This window comes from Pyxicephalus adspersus, chromosome 8 (genome assembly GCF_032062135.1).
Source record: "Pyxicephalus adspersus chromosome 8, UCB_Pads_2.0, whole genome shotgun sequence".
Classification (NCBI taxonomy): Eukaryota; Metazoa; Chordata; class Amphibia; order Anura; family Pyxicephalidae; genus Pyxicephalus; species Pyxicephalus adspersus.
In genome coordinates this window covers 64,512,086-64,535,206 of record NC_092865.1, presented here as the reverse complement: position 1 = coordinate 64,535,206, position 23,121 = coordinate 64,512,086, and the positions used below count along the sequence as shown (strand labels likewise).

General features: G+C 37.3%; 2 protein-coding genes across 2 annotated transcripts in view; one reads left to right on the top strand and one right to left on the bottom strand.

Moving 5' to 3' along the window:
• Positions 1-3,451: 3,451 nt before the first annotated feature.
• On the top strand, positions 3,452-14,936 carry NINJ1 (ninjurin 1; the record flags this gene model as incomplete). The annotated part of the gene is given in 3 exon segments (XM_072420970.1): positions 3,452-3,677; positions 6,482-6,648; positions 9,019-14,936. Coding segments are annotated over 2 exon segments (375 nt in total), but the record flags the coding sequence as incomplete, so codon positions are not given.
• Positions 14,937-17,661: 2,725 nt separating this feature from the next.
• CARD19 (caspase recruitment domain family member 19) overlaps positions 17,662-23,121 on the bottom strand; it is a gene marked incomplete at its 5' end in the record, with an annotated part of 12,821 nt that continues 7,361 nt past the window's right edge. Inside the window, 1 exon segment of the mRNA XM_072420969.1 lies at positions 17,662-22,705. Coding sequence (XP_072277070.1) covers positions 22,590-22,705 — 116 coding nt within the window.

The following is a 23,121-nucleotide window of genomic DNA, read 5'->3' as shown; positions in this document are numbered from 1 at the left end:
TATTTTGTAAATTTGCATATTTCATCTTTGGTTTAGGCACATATGCATATTGAGTAATATATTTCAGCTTGGGCAGCAATAGAATCATTGTTTTATAAATTACCAGCACTTTTATTAAGATTCTGTGTATAAGATTAGTGTTTATGGTAGATTGTAGCTAGTAGCATTGTACTTATTGTTTTTTTTTGATATTTCATTTTGCAAGAAGCCTTATCCCACTATAATGAATATTAAAGTAAAAAAAAACAATGCTCCACATAGTTTTACTTTTGCAAAAAAAAAACTGAATATTTGCATCCCAGTTAATCCAGCACTATTATGATATAAATCCATACTGTAATATTTTGAGGCGGGTGGATAACAATAAAGGCACTGTAATTAGTTCTGAATGAGACATGCAGAAAGTCACGTGATCTCCAGTATCTGGAACTGGACGCAGTTCAGTGGCACAGAATGAGACAAAAATGTAGTACTTGGAAAACCTCTTAACCACAAAACATTTGACTTAAGAATTTCCCAAAAAAAAGAACCACTGATAATTGCAAAATGTCAATTTTCACTGAAAATAGGCAAAACTTTAAGAATGGGACATATTTTGCACTGAATTACAGTATTCTGAAAAGACACATCTTTTCACTTCTTTAAACTTTTTTGTTTTCTTTTGTTTTTTTATTGAAAACCTATAAAAAACACTTTTTTTTCACAGACCATTCAAGACCAAAGCAGTGTTGTTCACTGTTATGTTTTCAATACATTCACTGACTCCTGGTAGTAAGTAGCAATGCTACATTTTTCATCCACTTTTCCAAATCATCTCAATGCCTTCAGAACACATTATTTCCTGTAGTGACAGAATTCTCTTTTTTAAGCTGTATTGGTCAGATATAAACCGAGGTCAGACATTAAGGACTTGCTAGCTCATTCCAACCTTGGCTGCTGTACGCTGTCTTTGTGCCATGGGTTGTGTCTGGCTTGAATGAGCTTTTTAAACTATCATGCAGCTCTGGCACTAAGTTTCCAAAACGTATACATTCAAGATAAAGACCACTAGATCAAATGTACTGCTGTTTATAAGAACACTTCTCATGCCTGCTATGGAAAACAGAGCAAAATGCACTGCAGCAGATAATCAATGTATTCAAAATGCTGATATATTTTATCTGTGTTTATAACACTAATAACCCATCTCAGGGTACTAAAATTATTCAAAGGTCAATGTTCTTCTCCTTTTTTTCTAGGCAGCAGCTGAACCCTTGCCCATAGACAGGTATAAAGATAATTGGCCATATCCGTATGTTCATCTTGGATATAATAAATGACCTAACCATGTAAAACTTATTTTTAGTAAAACGTAGAACCTGTTAGATAGAATCATACTTTGTCTTCATTTTAGTCTTGGTTATCCAACATCAGGATCTCCTTGCCATGTTTACTTACCCTTACAGCATTCCCAATAGTTGAGGTTGAAGTCATTATATTTTTACTGACTGAAGTCATTATATTTTTACTGACACTTACGCATAGTAATCAGTAATTGCTAACGACTCTGGGCTTGAATTATTAGAACATTCCAAGATTGAGAAGATAGACTATCATGGGAGAACCTAGGTGATGCCACAAACTTGGAAAAGATTTGGCCCATGATTGAAAACATTTGCCAATGTTTGTCTTTTCACCAAAATGCTTTCTAGATTTTCATAGAAATGGATAATAGGAGAACCCATTTTAAAGCCAAGCTCAGGATAAAAAAGAAAAAAATATTTTGTAATAGGTCAGTAGTTTTATATATTAAAAATTAGGTGAGGGAAGTATCACACAATAGGAGGGAGATATGGAGTATGGGAAGTAGTGAGGGTTTAAGAAACAAAAGAAGACGGGTAGGCAAGTTTGAAAAAATGGGTTTTGAGTGCTCATTTAAATGAACAGAAAGTAGGATCAAGTTCAATAGGATGAGGAAGACCATTCCAGAGAGTTGGGGCAGCCCTAGAAAAGTTTTGGAGCCGTGTGTGTGACCAGGATATGATAGAGGTAAATAAGCAGATGGTAAAGTAGATGTTGGGTGGGTACCAGTTTGGATGATAGTCAGGCACAAGCTGGCAGTTCCCTTTTTCTTCTGATCATCAGTGGCGGTTCATGATTAGGAAAGCATGTATGGACCATACTAAGGAACATCTTCTCTATTCTTGTAATTAGGAAATTCTTGGATTAAGAAATCAGGCCCTCCTATCCACATATGTGTGTTTCCTGTCCTTTTGTATTCTGCATGATATAAAATATATAGAGCATCCAGCAGAGGAAGTGGAAACCCCTCATATTGTCCGCAGCAGTTGTGCAGACCCAGGAATTTGGGCCTAAATATTTCATAATCTCTAAAAGGCAGACATTCAGAAAAGCAAAGTGCTTCTCGGTTGGTTTAAGAGACCCTGTCACAAAGTTTGACTAAGTCATAAGTCAATATGAGTCATTAGCGTGACACCAAAGCTCATTTTAGCTGTCTGTATTCGGGCCATTCTTTCCACTGACTAATAATGTAAGGGGTATTTATTCACTGACCTCCTATTGGTTTAGTAGGGGTTCCCCAAAACCTGAGAATTTTTTCAAGGGTTCCTCAGGGGTCAAAGGTTAAGACTATTGCTATACACTATATATTTCTAAACCTGCTGGGGCTACTGATATTTTATCCATGATGGCAGCCACCAGCAGCAGTCTTGGGCTTTTGAATGTCTGTACTAGTGAGGCTTTTGCAACTAAATAACATGCAATAAATATGTTAAATTTTTATGATAGAAAGGCTTGAAGTTACTACTAACATACACATTGCTCCATGGAAAGTTCTGCTAAAGCCAATATAAATATAATAAACGGGTAGTCCCCAAGTTAAGGACATCAGACATACAGACGACTCCTAGATACGAATGGGGCTTCCCTGCTCACTCGTGTGCAGGACGGAGGCTTGATGGGCGGTTCGCTTGACTTGCAAAAGAAATCTTTTGCCAAACACAGCTGAGGTTGTGGTTGATCTAAGGGGGGTGAGCTCTTCTGCAACCTCTTGTAACTCTTTAATGACCAAGACAAACATTGCGGTTGTTTATTTTTTCATATCAAAGCTTGCTCCAAAAGTTAATGAATGTCTAGGCTTCACAAAGTTTTTTTTTTTGTTGCTTTGTAATTACCTCACAGTGAGGATTTTATACAGTAACTGACACCAGGCTGCCTAATAATATGTTGAGACAAACATCTGTCCTAATTGGATTTATTTAAATTATGTACTTGTTCTGACTTACATACAAATTCAACTTAAGAACAAACCTACAGTCCCTATCTCATATTCTCGTATGTAACCCTGGAACTACCTGTATATGCATATCTACATATCTACCTGTATATGCATATCTATATATATATATGGAATGTGCCTCTCTTATGCCAAGTTTCTATCTTTTTGCTCCAGGGCGAACCCGAAAGAGCCAGAAGAAACCTGAACATGAACCATTATGCCAATAAAAAGAGTGCAGCTGAAAGCATGCTGGATGTTGCTTTACTGATGGCCAATGCATCACAACTGAAAGCTGTTATTGAAGAAGGACCCTCATTCTCCTACTATATACCCCTCATCATTCTGATCTCCATATCTTTTATCTTCCAGATAGTAGTGGGAATTCTGCTCATCTTCATTGGTTTGTATTTTGTAGTACCTTTGTGATCTGGTTTGCCTTATTAAGAAAAACATGGTGGGTAGGGCAGGACAAACATATCCTTAGTCCATGGCCTTCACCTTACCACTTGTGAAGAGCAACAAGCAGATGCCAGGCAGTGCCAGCTAAAATCAAAACCAAGCATGCAGACATGCGGGAGGAAGCGACTGTGGCTTTGTTCTATGACAGTGTTGTTTGTTTCTCCGCAGGCTGTTTGTCCCTACAGTCTCATTGGTTTTACATGCTGTTTGCCCAGTTAGCAATGAGAAACATGTATGCTAAAGGGAATGAGCAGATTTGCTCCGGTGGTACAGTGGCTCCTTAAATAACCAGAAGCCTACTGAACCCGATTGTGCTTATACAGTTCACAAAGCCTTAGGGAGCTACCCATTCCAATATTGAAGATTTAAATCTTTATCTGGGTATATGATGAGCCTTTTGCTAATCCTAGCCTAAAGTTCATCTAGGACAGTCAGCATTAAACCAAACTTTGTAATTGCTGGAAATACCCAGCTGTTTGTTTGTGTCTTCACAGATCTGTCCTATGTCTCAACATTTGCAGTTTAGTGTAAGTTTGAAGTTCCAATGTGACGTTGTAAATAAGATTCCAGGGAGGGGTAATGCTTGTGAGAAAGAACAGTGTGTAACCCAGAGAAATTCAGAATTGAACTCTCCAGTGATTTAGTACAGGGAAAGCCAGATCTTAATTGGCTATGTCCCATAAATATCAAAATAAACACCTGATGCACACAGATACAAACAGTATATTTTCTAGATTGTAAGCTCTTTGGGGCAGGGTCCCCTCCTGTGTCACTGTCTGTATCTGTCTGTCATTTGCAACCCCTATTTAATGTACAGCGCTGCGTAATATGTTAGTGCTATATAAATACTGTTTACAATATTTAAAAAATTTTCAGTATATATTATTATTTAACAAGATATGCACGGCACCAACATATTACGCAGCGCTGTACAATAAATAGGGGTTGGAATTGACAGATACAGACAGTGACACGGGAGGAGAGAATCCTGCCCCGAATAGCTTACTATCTAGGAGTATATTTTATTTTTATTACTTGCAGGTGACATAATTTCCCAGCCATTTTCTGTAGCCCTAAACCAAAGCTGTTGCTCTATAATAAAGGAGGGAGATATATATCTGTGTATTGATGAATTTGGCAAAAATCTGTGCTAAGGAATTTCTGATATTAACTCCCCACATTTCCTGCACATTTATTGGCTTACAAATGCCCTTTCTACAAATAAAACATTTTTTGAGTTTACCATTCACAACCTAGTAAATGTAATATTAATGTCAGCAAATCCAAGTTAGTGATTGTGCCTGATCATAAATATTCTCCAAAGTGAGCAGTGACTATATAATATTATATATATATATATCAATCATATATTCTAGTTTCATAGAAGAACATCTTTTTTTCTGGCTAACTGCTGAGTGACGTTTGCTAGCACAAATGAAATAAGTTCCTGGTTGTAATATAAGAAAGAGATTTAATAATAATGTAAGGAAAGCCTTGAAGCTTGGATTGCAGCTGTTTCTAGCTGTGACACTGTGAACAATGTGCGTCACACATGAATGGCTCAGACGAGTTTATGGCCTGACGGCACTGATGTCATTTTAAATCTTTGCCAATATTCCAATACAAGCAGCCATAACCCTGAATACGCCTCAGGTGGAACTGACAGCATGTTTTAGTGATGTTGGCAGCAGCTTGAATGAAGCGTTTACTTTTTCCAGGTCAAATTAGAAAGGTAAGCTTAAAAGGATACTGTCTCCTTGCCAATGAAGTTCATGGTTTTGGTGTCCCTAAAACTGACCACCCCTGTACCTTATAAATAATTCATTATAATTAAACAGTATTTATTTATATAGCGCCAACATATTACGCAGCACTGTACAATAAAGAGGGTTTGCAAATGACAGACAGATACAGACAGTGACACAGGAGAAGGACCCTGAACTGAGGAGCTTACAATCTAAGAAGTGAAAGAACCTGCACACAATAGGAGGCCCGCTTTCCTGTTCTTCTTGCTACTCTGTTGTTGATACCAATATGTGCTGTGCCAGTGACTTGGGGGAATGGTGAGGTCACTCTTTGCTGTCACATTAATGTATAACCTTCAGCTGTAATGGTTTGCTATCAGTTTTATGTTGTGTTGGTTTATAAAGTTTTAAAACAGAGCATTTATATATTGTTTTTACAAATTATATATATATATATATATATATATATATATATTTATATATAATGGACTGATAATAATTTAATACAGAGTGTATTTATGATACTGGTATCGCAGAGTTATTTGTAAATGGAGAAGTATTCTCTTTTTCCTTGTCTTTAGTCTTTTATGGGCTGGAAGCTTTTAGTGTCACTGGAGGGAAGGGCAGATTAGGATAGCTAAGCTTTGGGTTTTTGCTGTGCATTTTGTGGATGAATTGCTACACAATGCCTGTAGTTGCAGAGGTCTGGTAAAGCTTGTTTGATTGCCTATTTCTTTATTTTTTATTGACATTGTTTTCTGTTTGATTTTTTAGAAAAATATACTGTTAAATGGGGGCTGTACTTTTTTCTGTAGCTTTGTATATTTTTAATGTGTTTGTTTTTATTCCGTGTAGAAGGTAAGAATCTGTAACAGAGTTTGTTTAAATCTTTTCAATGTGTATACTGTAACATTCACTTGTGTTTGTGTTTCAATAGATTCATATTGAGAAACTCCTTGAAGATGTGATACTCATAATTGTATGTTTATTTTTCTTTCAGTAAAATACGATCTTAACAATCCTGCCAGACACGCTGTGTTGGATAAGTTGGAAAATGCTGCTACAGGACTTGTGTTTGTTATCGTTGTCGTCAACGTGTTAATCACAGCGTTTGGTGTACAGAACTCATCAGCACCTTCAAATGTATAGAGTTCAATGTGTTAAGAGGTGAATATTATTTTTTTGTTAAAGAGGACCTGTCAGTTTTCAGGATACATAATGTGGAACAAGTGTTCTGGAGAGTTTAGTAGCTGGATTTTTTCTGTTATGGTTCTGTGGAAAATTGTTGCAGCTTAGGGGTAATATTAGGAGGTTCGAACACAATATTAGCCTCAACAAACATCTAGTGTAATCAAATGTATCAGATAGATGCAAACCTTCTAATACTGAAGTGTATCTAAACACAAAAACAAAATCGTAATATATTACAGCTAAGGAGTCCTTGGGTGTGGTGGCTATATAAGTGTTCAGCTTTTAATCTAAGAACATTTTCAGCAAGTACAGAAAATACCTGTTGATCGTCCAGAAATACTCCATAGTCCTTGTCACTTCATGAAAGCACAAACAATCTTATCTTTCTTCTTAAAGCTTAGCTTTAAGCTGCATACACACTTCCAATTTTTACCGTTGGAAATTAACGACGAACGGCCAAAAATCGTTCGTAAAAAAAGTAACCAACGACGCCGACGAACAAGGATAGTTGTTGGAAATGAACGACCGGACCGGCGGATCGGACGACGATCGTTGACCATCTATCGTGTGTACGGTGGTTCAGTGATCGTCCATGGTCTGAGCATGCGCGGTGAACGAATGTTCGCTCACTTCCTGTGGTGCACGTCACTTCCTGTATCGTTCAAACGATCGCATCTATCGTGTTTACAATATCTTTGAATGATCGTGTCGTTATCTGTATGTACAGGATCGGTGCCATACGATCGTTCACAGATATCGTGCAGGGTCGTTCGTTTACCAACGATAAAAATTGGAAGTGTGTACGCAGCTTTAAGCTACTAACACCCCCTCCCCACCACTAACTTCTAGATAATGAAAATGAACAGAGGATGATGTGTTTAAAGTCCAGCCAGGGGGACAGCCATGTCTCCATAAATATATCCTAGTGCAGTGGTCTCCAACCTTTCGGATCTCACAGACCACTAAATTCATAACTTTAAATCCTGAGGACCATTAATATAAATTTTTTTATAAAGATAAACACATTTATAAAATATTGATCTTCCTTATCGTACTGACAAGGACTGTGGAGGCTCTGATTCACAGATCAGCTCACGGTTAAGTGAAGTATTATTAGAAGTATCATTAGTTGTATTATCTTTGGTATTACTAAACAAATGCAAAATTTTTGGTTGCTTTTTCTCACTCATTATGGGTTTATTTCATTCCAATCTAAGACCAAACAAGAAGTCAAACACAAGATGCCATTATATATAACTGTTAAAGAAAATACACAGCTAAGGTCATACTTACCTAAAAGTTCATCTGAGAAATAAACAAATAAAATAAAACTATTGGATAAGAATCGGTATTGGCGGAGAGGGGTGACTGTTGTAATGGTGGAAACAATACTGAAGCGTACGGCTCGGCAACGTTAGTCTCCTACAACTCCTACACTGACGTCACTTGTTTTTCCGTTTCTAGTACAGTTAGTGAATTTAGTGCAATATAAAGGCGAAAATTGCCATTAAGAATTGAAGAATTTATTAGAATATTATTTTTGTTTTATTATTAATAACACAAAAATTGCAAATAATGTCCACATTTTTTTGTAGACCACCAAGATTTTCTCCATGGACAACTGGTTGGCGACCACTGTCTTGCTGAATGATAGTAGCCATGTTACATTGATGTCCTTGAGTTTAGACATCTTTTACCACCTCAAAAGTGCTCTTCATCAACTTCAAACACACTCCATCATCAGTTGAACAGAAACTTACTCCATGTATGACCCCAAAGGAAAAAAGAAAGTCATGTATGAAATACTATTTTTACAATAGATATAATGGCTGGTAATTTTCTAGGCAAAAATGAAAACCATGCTTGGAAAGTCAGGGAAAACCTAGTACCTTAGCATGTCCCAACCTTACCTTAGCATGTTCCAACAACACCCTTAAGGTGTGTAATTTCCCATTGCTGGCCAAATAGACCCCTATTACCCATTTGGATGTGAAATATACCACCATAACACCATAAAGGAATCTCAATTTTGTTTTGTCACAAGATATGCAATCACTGGTAATCACCTTTCCTTAACAGCCCTGTAAGGCAGTGGTCCCCAACCTGTGTTCCGTGAGAAAATTGTAGTGGTCCGCGGCTCTGGCTGGTGCACCCTCCAGCGGCGTCAGGAGAAGGATCCCCCCTGGAGGGGCGCACCGGCCAGGGCCGCGGACCATGTCTATCATATGCATCGCAGGCTCAGGGTGGTGGGTAGATTGTGTCTCTGGCTGTAATAAGGAATAAATGTATGAGATTTCTCTAAACCAGATTGGATAAATATCTTTTTCTTTTTTCTTTTGTTTTCAGTGATTTAAAAGCTAAAGTTACAAGATTATCATACAGTACGCACTGTTCTCAGAACACAATTTTATATGAATCATTTAGCCAAATATACTGCTCGCCCAAATTGTTCTGGTTCTGCTGGATCTGATATACCGACTGAAGACAGATCATCTGGAAACACAGCTGGACAGGATGTTATTGAAATATATCAACATTTTCCTAAAGTTGTCACAGCTGGACTAGATTTTATTGAAATATAGATACATTTTAATAAGGTTGTCAACCAGTTCTTGACTCCCAAACACTCAGGAGACGGTAATGCTGGATACTCCACTCTTCTCTTGGAACCAAATGGAACAAAACATATGTAGCACTTATTTTTATGAAGTTAAGAGCAAAGTTCTTCCACCAACAATAGGCATTTTTTTCCGAGCCTTAAACAAACTGGAGCATGATTGCCATAATAAATGCTGCAAGTATCCTATATGCATCCCATCCTACGGTCCTGATAGGTAATCACCCATGAAATCTGCAATATTATAAAGTATAGTCATCCTGTAGTATGTTTCCTGATACATGTACATTATGCTTACAAATGTTATCATCTTTTGAGGTTTATATGCTTTTTTATTGTTTTCTGAACTCAGGAGAGTGCTGATCAAAAAGTCACAATCATTTCAAATATTGACTTACTGACAGAGTATGGAAATCTTATTTTATGCAATATTACTGTAAAATTATTTCACAGTGAAAAATGAACAAAGGGCTATATATATATCTGTAATACTCAAGAGGCATTGTTAAAGAAAAAGTCAATGGTCTGAAGTGTATCTGAAGCCAAGGTTTTTATTTTGGGTAGGGTAGGGAAAAGTTAAAATCTGGTTCTGATTGGTGTCTGTGGGGATTGCCTATCACAGGGATAGAAGAGGAATTCTACACAATAGTGGCAATTACTTTTTTTTAGTTACTAACATAGATAATGTCACTGATTTGGCACCTGAACAATAGATGATTTCTTCTACCCGAGACACTTTTGAGAGATTTCCGTTCACTTTCGGTTTTGTCTTTGGAATGTAAAACACTGAAAAGGGGAGATAAATCCCTTCCCTCACTTTTGCTTTAGATATACTCTTCATGGCATTCCCCTTTGGGATTCTGGGTTTTTTACTGGGCACAGGTGCTAGAATTCTAGATTTTGCCAACGACTCTGTAGCCAGTATCATGCAATTGTGCATGTCATACTTTCCTGTTGTGCTCCATGTGTTCAGCAGGAAGTTTCATGATAACAATAATGCTGATACGGGATATTGTGTCCCAACCAGACCAGATACAACTGAGCTCTATATACAACAGTGTGTTGTAATGTGGCACTTTAGTCTGGAAAAAGGGGGTCCCTTGACCTAATTTGTTTTGATAGGTAAACTCCTTGCAAAGAATACTAGGTGACTAACAATAAATGTAATTTATGTTCATTTAAATATAAATTGGCTACAGATTACTATGCAGTGGGTCTAAAACAATCCCTGGGTTTTGAATATTGATCCAGCACTGTGAGTACAAACTGTACAACTGCTTTATGTTATCTTTATTCGGACCTCTCTAAATGTGATTGTGGTCTTACGGTATGATTTTTTATCATTTGTCACCATATGCTGGTCTCACGCTATCAAAAGTGATTGTTACACTTTAAAATATAAACTAGGTAGTGTTAAAGGAACTGTGTGAAGAGACAATTAAAAAAGTAACCTCAGGCTGTATAGAAAACAATTGAAACACTGTGAAAAGAAGTGTTTCCAAAGAGTCTTTTATGTTTGCTCTGGTTAAACTGTAACTTTTCCATGCAATTACTGTTTTACATTTGATCTTATTAGAAATACTTGGTTCTTCAACCTTTTTAAACACTTGATTTTAATTTGTATTGAAATTGTGGTAAATACCAAATACCAGAAAGTGCCTTTATCCCTTTTGTTTTGCAGTAAATTTAGACATTTGGTTTTTTGGACCAGTAGGTTAGGCTTACAGTAAACATGTAGCGTTAAGGAGGCACAAGGGTGCCTTTAAGAAAAACTGTCATGGGAGTCACATAGTGGCCATTCATATCAACCCTCAGGCTTAATTATTGTGAATCCCCGACCCTCAACAGGTTTGATCATTTGGAATTTTGACTTTATTCCAACTTAAATTATATAAAACAATATAACATTCATTTCCTGTACGGCATCAGTAATGGCAGCCCACATTATTCTTTTTTTGACAGGTTAACTTTAATTCAGGTAAATCTGTAGAACAGTGGTCACCAACCTTTTCGGACCTATGGACCACTAAACTTATGGGCTCTAGACTGCGCATATGCAGGGAGCCGTGTGTCATTCAAAGGGTAGGAATCTTCCCCCGGAGTGACATCATGATGCCAGAATCCACCCACTCTGCCATTGCAGGTCCAAGGCAGAGACACAACCCACCCACTGCCCTGCGCCTGCGATCCACATGGAAGACATGGTCCACGGGCGCACCAGCCAGAGCCACAGACCACCTAAATTTTCTCACGGACCACCAGTTGGTGACCGCTGCTGTAGAACATACTATCCTTCTCTTTCATTTATCCACCTGGCTGCCAGAAGTCAAAGTTTATATAGGCCAATGGATTCTGTTTTTGTCACTGTGCTGGTACTTGTTCAGTTGAATTAGTGAGGGATTAATGAAAGATGAGTATATTCTGCTAGGGAGAGGAGACTAAAGTTAACCTGGATTCAAAACTATACATCCCCTTCATCTGTTGCAGTGCTAGAACTCTATGGGGCATACTTATGGAGCAGTGAATTTGACATCAACTAAACATTCACTGGTGTTTATTCATTTGTGTACATCAGGAAGTTTTATCTGAATTGAAAATGTGGTCAAGGTTGCCTTCATTGCTTTATAATTGTGCCAGAATAAAGGCTCAATGATGTAAAAACAGATACAAGATGAGGCCAACTTTTACAAAACAATGTACATTTTTATAGCAAACGACTCATTCGAAAATATTGTACTAAATTAGAAAAATAAGTATTGTACTAAAGAAACCATTACATTGTAAACAGCCTGGGTAATATATTTTATTACCCACAAATAGTTTGCCAACATATTACAGATTCTCCTTTCCTCCCTACACCACTCCTCAGTCCCGAATTCTACTCAAACTCCTTGCTATGTGTACCTGTAATTGTCATCCTTTCCCTGCAATCAAAGACCAAGCCATTAAGCACCCAGGTCTTGTTTATTAAAAGTCTTCTTGTCTGTCCTGGAATGACATTGGAATATCAGGCTGCCAAGGATGTGACCACTGTACATACATCACTCTGGCTGTTGAGATTCCAGGACTTTGCACATGCAGGGCTGAATAAGGTCAAAGAGAGAGACAAAATACATAACACAATGACTTCAACTTAAGTGGCAGAGATTTTATACCTTACAATATCATTCTGTAAATGATTTTTGTTGCTTTTAGATCCCTTTTTTTTTAAATTGATTTTGATTATTTTTTTATATTGCAAATGCCCAAGTGTCATTCGTTTGCTTTAGTAATTTTGAAACCTAAAGCATGGTTCCTAGCTGCCAATATAATTTACATTGCTCTAGTTTTCAGCCTCATTGTATCTGTTTTTCACATCTTTTGATGTTGTCCTATAATTAAATGGTACTTTTTTATATAAAGTTCAAGCATTGAAAAAATTGTTGCATGTACATACAACTTCTATCAGCATTAAAGTCACTCTGCCTTTGTAGCAAAGTAGATCTGCAAAAGAAAGAGGCTTTATATTTACCTGCCCTGCAGCTTGCCTGTCCAGTCTTCATTCTCTTGTAGAGCAATGTCTTCTTTATGTTGGGTATATTTCTGGTTCCTCCTGTGCTGCATGGATTTTTCCATTGGTCCCTACATCACTACAGGATACAGTATTGATGTAGGGCATCAGTGGAAGAAATCATTGAAAGACACAAAATTCCAACACTTCTGTAAGTGTTGATTGTGAAGTGTTTTAGGGAGCCATAGCTCTTAAACAGAGCAAAGATTGGTCGGACAGGCAGCACAACAGGTATGTATAAAGTCTCTTTTTTGGCAAGTCTTTTCTTGATGTATGTTTTCAAACAAAATACAGTGCCTAAAAAGACCCCCAACACATTTTCATTGTAAGCATTTTGACTTCTAGTCCCTTCCCCTTTTTGTCAATGATTATTGGTATTTTTCCAAGACAATTGAGTGGGACTTTTTTTAATGCTGCATTAAAACCTGTTTGAAGACAGATTATCTCCCCAGGTCTTTTCACTTTGGTTTGCCGAAAAAAAGCTGTCTGTAAAATGCTGTTTTCACTGCCAAATTGAAGTAGGCCAAAATGATTCATGTGAGGGCCTAAATGGCCAACTTAGGTTTCATCCAACCATGAAGGCCCTTGCACTACATAACTGGAAGCTGAAAGGAAAGTGTACAATTAGACTTTATTATGTATGGCTATCCCAAAGCAGGACTATTATTTTTTTAATAATGTTTTTCTGTTTTTAAGATGTGGGAACCCTTGAAATAACTTTCAGGTCTTCAGGGAATCCTACAATACTTACTATATCCACAGCTCACAGTAAATATTTGTGGTGGTCATTGGGACGCATGCCTCCTATATTACTGGCCAGTGGCAAGGATGCCACCCCTACAGATAGCTTAAAACATCATTGGAGTCAATAGTAACTGGCCCAAGAGTCACAAATTGCTCTGGAGGAACCCTAGGGCTCCATTGAACCCTGGTTGAGAAGCACTGGTCTACACACTTCAGTGCTTTCTGGTCATTTACAGGGAAAACTACAGCATTATTCTGCCCATTTCCTGTGAGCCCAACCTGTCAGGCATACCCCTCCTTAGGGCTAAATCCTCATGCAGCTCACAGTACTCCAGGACTGGGCAGTGCTCATACATCATTATGCACTGCTTGGTCCACCATTGAGAAGGAATGGGAAGGACTTGCAGCATTACCAGAATGGCAAGCACACTACTGTGAAAAAGATATGCATACAGTGCCTATTGAAAAACAAATATATCTGATGGCAGCATTGGCTTGCAAAGCAAGAACTGACGTATCACTTTACTGATAAACCACTGATACCAATCAGATGCCCATACAGTGGTTGTAGATATGCCATCTTTATTCTCACAATGTGCCTGCTTCCAGGACATTTTTCAGTTATGCCTAAATAAGACAATTCATAGCAGTATTGGATCTGGTTTATAAATCTATGGTTATGGCAAATTAGGATTTTTAGAAGAAATGTTTATTCTTTTTTATACGAACATTATATTACGTACAGATGGTTAGATTTGGAACACTTACCACCGTTTTTTTTTACATGAACAGTACACAAGGTATATAAGGATTTCTAGTTTCCAGCAAATCCATATTCAGTATACCATATCTTGTCACTTTGTTTATAAAACAGGGAATCTGATATTCCTTTCAACATTCCCACCTGAAGAAACAATTACTGACATTGAAACATATTGGATTAGATATAGATTCTCCACCAGGGAATGTTGGAGGGAATGTCAGATTCCCTGCTTTTTAAATAGAACCCTATAGAGAATACAGAACAATGTACCTGTGTATCATACATAACGATACATATCAGATAACAACGTTTTAATTAGCTGGCCACTAAAATGTAGTGGGGGTGGGGGGGGGGGGATAGAGTCTATAGGTCATAGAGAGCAATTATATGGCTGTATATAATCAATAAGGCTTGTTGAACATGAATATATACACTGTACATAGATAAATATACACAACACTCTGTACTTGTAGATATATTAAGCAATAGATGACTTTATATGACCAAAGTTATTTTAAAGACCACTTATATTTTATGTCCTTTTGTAAACTATGTCTGAAAAATATTGTTTAATAAAGTTTTTTGTCAGATTTTTGTTTCATGTGGTTATTTAAATGATGAAGGCCAGTTTGTTATTGTACGAACCATTGATGACAAGGCAGGGCGGCGATTTGGTGACTGTTTGCCATGATGTGTGCACCCTCTAGTGTTGGTATAAATGTAACACAGGTGTATACAAACAAAAGAATAAAAAGATCACAAAGTAACACAAATTATGTATCTCACAATATATAAAATAGATTTGTTATATCTTCCCATATTTTAAAAGAATCAGTGGGCCTGATTTAATAAAGCTTTCCAAGGGTAGAGAGCATAAACTTTCATCAGTGAAGCTGGGTGATCCAGCAACCTGGAATGGATCTAGTCCAAGATTCAAAACATTTGCTAGCAAATGACTTTGAGGAAATCCATTCCAGGTTTGCTTGATCGCCCAGCTTCACTGATGAAAGTGTATCCTCTGCAGCCTTGGAGAGCTTTAATAAATCAGGCCTATTATACCTAAAATTCATATTTCAGTGGCAAGTGCTGTAAAGTTTTTTTTTCACCTGGCAGTTTCTTTTTTCTCTTTCATGAGTATGTTGATAAGATCTCTGTGCTCAAGCTTCTAAAAGGTGATACCATAAAATCTGATTATATAATCACCTTTGGATCTACCAAAAACAGTATAGAACAAGAACCTGTTTTACTTAGAAGCATAAAGAAGTAATAAAAGGCCAAGTGACCCATCAAGTCCACTACTAATACACAGTATTTATAGTGGCAACATATTACGCAGCGCTTTACAAAGCTCATAGCCATGTCACTAGCTGTCCCTAAAAGGAGCTCACAATCTAATGTCTCCACCATAGCCATATGTCATTAATACAGTCAAAGGTCAATTTTGGGGGGAAGCCAATTAACCTAACTGCATGTTTTTGGAAAGTGGGAAGAAATCGGAGTATTTATAGGAAACCCATGCAAGCACAAGGAGAATCTGCAACCTCCATGCATAGTGTCTTGGCCGAGATTCGAATCTGGGACCCAACACTGTATAGGGCAGAGTACTAACCTCTGAGCCACCGTGCTGCCCTTTATTGAGTAGATTACTTATGTTTGTCTTTTTATTACACAGAATTAGTAAGTGTAAAGGAGATTCTACAATGAGATTGTATAGTGTGGCTTGTCTAATTCTTCACATGACTCCCACTCTCCTGGATTTGATCTTTTTCATATTATGAATGCAAGCTCTTGGATCTAAACTAGTAAAAATAAAAACTGTTAGCAAGCGGGATGTTTATTGCTGAGGACAGGTAAAATACCTTTTGCAGTAAAGCAAGCTTACCTGCATGATCAGTTTTTATTGCAAAGATGGCAGTGCCATCTTCACTTGTACCTTTTCCAGGTTCTAGATCTTTGACAATCTTGATAAGCCAGACCAGAATAATATAACTGCACATACACACAGGAGTTGATTAGTTCCTGGCATATGGGGGTATGCTGCGGTAATTGGCACTGTAGAATAAGCTGGGAATGTGTAGATCAATGTACAAAAGTAAAGAAAAGATTGCGAACAGCCAGGTAAGTTTATTTTATTGCACAAGTGACATTGTCAGAATGAACGTACCTCTTCACAATTTTTTCTTACCCAAGTTTAGTTTCACCTTAAACTCCTGGGATGCACAAGAAGATGAAACCAATCCAAACCAAATTAACACTCAGGAAATATGGCAGTGAAGATTTTGCTGTGGGAGTATCCAAGCCTGGGATGACTGCCAATCAAATGTACCTATAAATAAAATAAATCTTTGGGTGGATAGAATTGGAAAGCTTACAGGAAGGAGAAAAGAATTATATATAATCACCCAATTTCAACATTCTCCTTTTTGATGAAAAAAATGAAAGTGCTGTTGTCCATTAGTTTATTTATTAAGGACGGCATTGATTCACAGCAGTCAGTAAAATTCTCAATTTCATAAATAATAAAATATGACTGCAACACTTACAGTTGCAGACACAACAATTATCCTTTATACAGATTAGTTCTCCATGCTGTTTCTATATTTTCAATTACCCTGGACATGGGAACATTTACTACCCTAACCTGTATTAAACCTGAACAAGTTCCAAACAGCACATCAGGTTTTTACGTAAAATAACTAAACGCAAATACCAATAAAGTATAATACCATTTTATTAAAGTAGAACAGAATTTAAAAAGTCCATATTTGTTTAGGTTAAGTCATAAATTAAGCAGTACCCTGAAAAATGCCATTGTGCTCCTCACTGTTCTCCTTGCTGGAGGCACTGACAAAAGAAAGAAAAAACCTGCCTCTACCAAGATGGCAGCCTCTACAAAGGCATATTGCAGAACATGCATGACGTGGGATTAGAATGTTTTTTTTCCCCAGTAGTTGATAGGTTTATGTCTTTTTTTAACCTGAGAAACTATCTATGATAAATCATGAATGAGGAAAATCATCTGCAGGGAAAGACAAGGTAATATTAGTGACTAGTCATTTGTGTTGTGGTGGAGGGGGGACAGATAACTGGAAAGGCTAAAATGTTTGTAGAATACAGAATCCCTTGCAATCAGGTTTCAGACTCTAAACTGAGATCAGTGAAAGACTGGTTGCTGTGTAATGTTGGTGAGATATAAACAAAAATAATACTTTTAACCAGCCATAGATAACTTAATCAAATTATTAGAAACACTTTTCCTAAGTATTATGTATGTAAATTTTAAAAGGAACTGATAAAACACATAATACAACTTAGTCACTTTACCAAGCAAAATGTTTATTATATATAAATATAAAAATACATTAGCCACTTTATAGGGTGTTTGGTATGCAATTCATGAAAAATGAATACACAGCAATTTCCAGATGTATGAAGTGACCTCTTTTCTACACATCCGAGGCTTTGGCTTATAAAAATGCATCCGAAGACACAGCAGGCACTGACCACTAACTTCCACTTCCAGAAATAGAATCCTACACCCATCCGTCTGCAGCCAGAGGAAAGGCAAACTGTTTACGTCAAACTAGATTCTTGTCTCTGCTAATACATATTACGGATTTAAAGGGAATTTCCAACTTTTAGTTTACATACCTATAATCCTGTACAGGTTCTACACGAACTGTCCTAATATACAGTACACTGCTCTGTTCTTCGTATTATTTCTTTGGTTTTAGTTAAAATCTTTTTAATTCTGATACCTTTTGTTGTACACTAATCTTTTCTCTGTACAGGTATATTCCCCAAGTTAGATACGAGACAGGGACTGTATGTTTGTTCTTAAGTTGAATTTGTATGCAAGTCGGAACGTGCATTATTTTATTAAATGTAATTAGGACAGATGTTTGCCTCAACGTAATATTACGTAGCGTGGTGTCAGTTACTTTAAAAAATCCTCACTGTGAGTAAATCTCAGTGAGGAGAAGACATTCATTAACTTCTGTAGCAAGCTGTGCTTTGATATGCAAAAAGAAAGAACTGCAGAGTTTGTCTTGGTCATTAAAGAGTTACAAGAGGTTGCAGAACAGCAAAAGACCTCTTCTGCAATGCATGCGAACCGCCCCCTCTTCCCCATCAAGCCTCCATCCTGCACACAAACGAGAGGGGAAGCCAGTTCGTATCTAGGAGTCGCCCGTATGTTGTATGTCCTTAACTCGGGCACTTCCTGTACTTACCTGCATTCATCATTTATGCCCCTTACCAGCGCCATCTCTGGGTGCAGGGCGCTGCTGATTCAGAGTTGCAATCTGCCCCAACAGTCCCCTTGTGATAATGGGGCTCCACTTCTGAATGAGGGGAGGAGACCCCACTGCTGGACAGCCAATAACAAGTGTCTATATCATGCAGGCAGTGACATGGACACCCTAAAGAGAAGCCCTGCTCTCATAAGAGAGGGAGAAACAAAACTTATGACATCATGCAACCATACTTTAGGTGAGTTAAAATGTGTTTCATGTTAAGATCAGCTATAAGACAGACGTGCTAAAGAAAGAACATCTATCTTCCTAGGAAGGACATTAGAAAAAAATGTACCCATGTGGGTAGCAGGAGAAGTTATTGTGGGCTAGCCTACATTTTTTTAAATAACAAAACACTATATTTTTAATTCTACCTGCAATTTGCTGACACTTTGCCAAAGGTATGTAACGATCCTGAGAGCTGCGTGGCACAATAGTTCAGTGGTTAGCACTATGGCCTTTGTGGGGTTTCCTCTGGGCACTGGTTATCTCCAACATTCCAAAAACATACTTGTAGTTTAATCTGCATTCTCTTCCCCAAACTGGCCATAAACTAGGTTATTGTGATATGATTATGATGGAGACCTTAGATTGTGAATTCCTTTAACAGACAGCTAGTGATAAACCTATGGACTGGAATTGTTGGTACTTTCAAAATAAGTGAAAAGCGCATATCTTGCTGAGATTTTTCTATATTCCAGTTATATTGTCCTTTTGAGCCTATTCAGATTTATTGCGATGCATCAATACACGTGTTAATTCTCACTTTTTGTGAACTGAGGCTGCCTGTTCATTTTGAATGAGCTATGAATTTATCTAAGCTTTAAAAATAATCCTGTACTAGTTTTGCATTTGCTGTACTATAGTACAACTCTTTGTGAATCACAAGTGAGTACAGCTGAAATCTTGTATCCTTTGCTTGGTATTTATTGCCGCTCTTCTTAAAGTGATTTCACCGGTTGCTTTTGCACTGCAGTTTCTTTATATCCTCCATCATCAAAGATCGATTTACTGTTATTCCGTCAGTGCAAGATTGATTGATTGGCTTCTGTAGGTTACAAAACTTATTCATCATTGCTGATTCTTGATTAGCTGATAGTGGTGAGTTTATTTGGTATAGAAAAATCACACAAATCCACTACTTTGGTATAGACAAATTGTGTTAAGAAAACATAATACATCATGCATCACTGCAATCTTGTATAAAAGCATTAGACTTAAATATACGAATACCTGAAGTAATATAGAACATTTTAAATAGACCATTTCAGTACATAAAAAGGAGTACAATGTCATCTACAGAAAATAAAATATTCCAGATAAAACCCTCAGAAACATAAATGCTTAATGTGACTTTATACATAAAAGCTTAAAAGCTTTCCCAGTACATAAAAAAAATGTAAGGCATCTGCATAGACAAAACAAAGGAAACACTGTCATTGGATTGGTAAGGTTTGATATTGGGCTGACAGAACAGACCTCTGTTTTTCTGTTAGGACCAATTTAGATCTCTGAGTTGTGGTAAATTCCATGGTGAGAAGGGTGTTACTGCAAAGCACAGTACAAGTGCATAACATGCATTGCTTTACCATTCATTTTGAATGGCACCATTGCAATACACAATATGTCTAAACAAATGAGCAATAATGTAACACATAGATCTAAATAGGCCCTCTGTCCTGCTAATGTTACAGTGAAATTCAAGCAAAGCAATGCAATAAATCAAGAGTACCAGGAAAGGAGCCGCAGATTGCCATTGATCTTCTAACTGCTTGGCTCTCTCTATTTTTCTTGAGTTACTGACCTAAACCTTAAAGTATTCTTGCTCGTATTGGGCCTGATTTATTAAAGCTCTGTGGAGCCGGGTGATCCAGCAACCTGGAAAGTCATTTGCTTTTTGCTAACAAATGATTTATTCCTGGACCAGTTCCATTATAGCTTTACTCATACTAGTGTATCCTCTCCAGCCTTGGAGAACTTTATTAAAACAGGCCCATTGGCTCAGAAAACCATAAAGACAGAAGGATGGGTATGACAGCTAGGCAACTAGTATTTTCTGAATCAGGTAAACGATCACATCCCTTGTATTTTTTTCATGAGAAGATATCTGTATCTATTAGGAAAGCAATACCGCTCGTATTCTGATCATCACAATCAACTTCTGTGTTCTTCCTCACAGAACCTTGTTAAAAGTTGACCCATATTTTCAAATTTGTTCAATACCGCTTCAGTTGCAAATAGTAATGAACTTCAAAGTACATTTACACAAAGGTTTCATTTTTATATGGCATGGCGTATACTGGATGATGCATTAGACATATATAACAGAAATTGCATCAAAAACACAAACATAGTGATTAAAAAAAACCTATCACATGAACAGTCCACTTTGGTTTTTGGTCCATAAATAAAAACAGTTCTTAAAGTGTATTTCCAACCCAAGTTATTCATGGTGAAAGATTAGAACTCTGTCTGGTTTTTACTTCTTTACAAGACTCCTTGAAAGAGAGATTCCCTTACTTCTTCCCCTAGTGACAACAGTTAACCAACCAGACTGTAAATGAGGAAAGATCTACATGGAAATAAGCAAAATTAAAAATGCTTTTTAATAGGGAGCAGTAAAATTCCCATTATATTTTTATTACTTTCAGTGTCACTATTAGGGATTATCTTTATTTTTGTTGGGTAAAGCTGTTGAACAGGAAGTGAGAGAAAATCTCTTAGGTTAGGAAAATCTCTAGGTTTCAGAGACTTAAAACCTGACGGAGGTTCTAACTTTTTCTCAGTCTATAAACAACTGAAAAAAACAAAAAAAAGTTTGGTCTGGACAAATACCTAAAAGCCCAAATCCAGATACAACGTTATCCTTTTGTAATTAGGGGTGAAATCATCTCTATGCCAGGTTTTTAGTAACCCTTTTCTACTCACTAAAATAAAATTGGTAACAAAATAAAGGTTCTGGCTGGAGATGGGCTTTACAGGTAACCTGCATACATGGAAATGCTTACATTGCTGAAATTCTATTTGCAAGTATGCAGCAAGTGATCTTAGAGTACCGGATCTGCATACTTGTTTCAGGTTAAATCATGAAAAGCAGCAATGGCCACCCCTGTATAGCTTACAGTGCATAGTTCCCTAAAACTCACTTTAAGAATACAAATAATCCTGCTGATGGGTATAACGTGCACTTTCAGTGCAAATGGTAAATCAGGTAAAGCGCTGATACTCTGCTACTAGTGTCAGAGCCAGCTCGCTCCCTCCTACAACATACATTCCAATTGTCTTATTAGGATCATAGCCAGTGAAAAGCAGAAAGGAGTGGGGAAACTTCAGAACTAGCAGGAAGTATCAGAATTTGAATCTTTCAGGCAGGAACAGAAGGTATCTGCAGCACTTCTATGTGCCTGCAAATTGTACCTATGAGCAGTAAATTTTCTTTCCAGTATAGTTGTTAAAGTCACTAAATACCTTTATAAAGGCAGTATAATTTGCAAAATGATAAACAGAATACTTCCCCTTAACACATACAAACACCCTGCCTTTGGAAGGGTACAAGGCCTAACATTAAATTTAAACACTTCAGACATGTAACGGTATCAGGACCTATTAACAATGTAAAAAGCAATGCTGTGCATTAACACATAGCAACCAAACACACATTAAGGGCTCTATATATAAAACAGGGAATCTGACATTCCCCCAAACATTCCCTGGAGGGAATCAATTACTGCCATCAACACACATGGACCTGGAACATTCCTATGAAGGAATGTTTGAGGGAATGTCTGCTTCCATGTTTTATAAATAAGAGTTTGGTGTAGTCAGTTCTGTGAAGGACAGTAACTGACTGCTATGAGTAATACACACTGCTATTTCCAGTTAAAAAGGTCTTAATCTTTGGTATAATATGTAGTGCATCTCAAGTATGTAACACCGACATCCCTGCTTTTAGTAGCTGATAGCTGAATCCTCCAGGTACGATATTAGGATATTTCTGACGTGTCGTCCAAACCCAATGGCAGAATACCCAAATACTTTTTTGGCCGAACCAGAAGATTTTATTTCTGAAATAAAACACACAGCAGTCAGCTTATTAACAAAGATTCTAAATACACGTAGATATGTTCTGTTTTGTAATATTACTCGAGAGGAAAGGTACGAGTCAGAGCTCTACTGGCTATGGGGAGTAAAGAGGCTCAGGAGCTGGAATTTGCAGCCCCAGCATCCCAGGTTCAAATCTCAGTCTGGATATGCATGTCTGCATATGTTGGTCTGGTGTTTGCTTGGTTCCCCCTAAGCCAATGTTTCTCAACTGTTTTAGTTTGGGAAACCCTTAAGTAACTTTAAGATCTCAGGGAACCCCTACTATAATCACAATATATACAGCTCACAGTATATTGTAGAGTGGTGGTCAGAAGAAACCCTTACCCTGACTTCTGCCCAGGGCAACAAACAAACAAACAAACAAACAAACAAACAA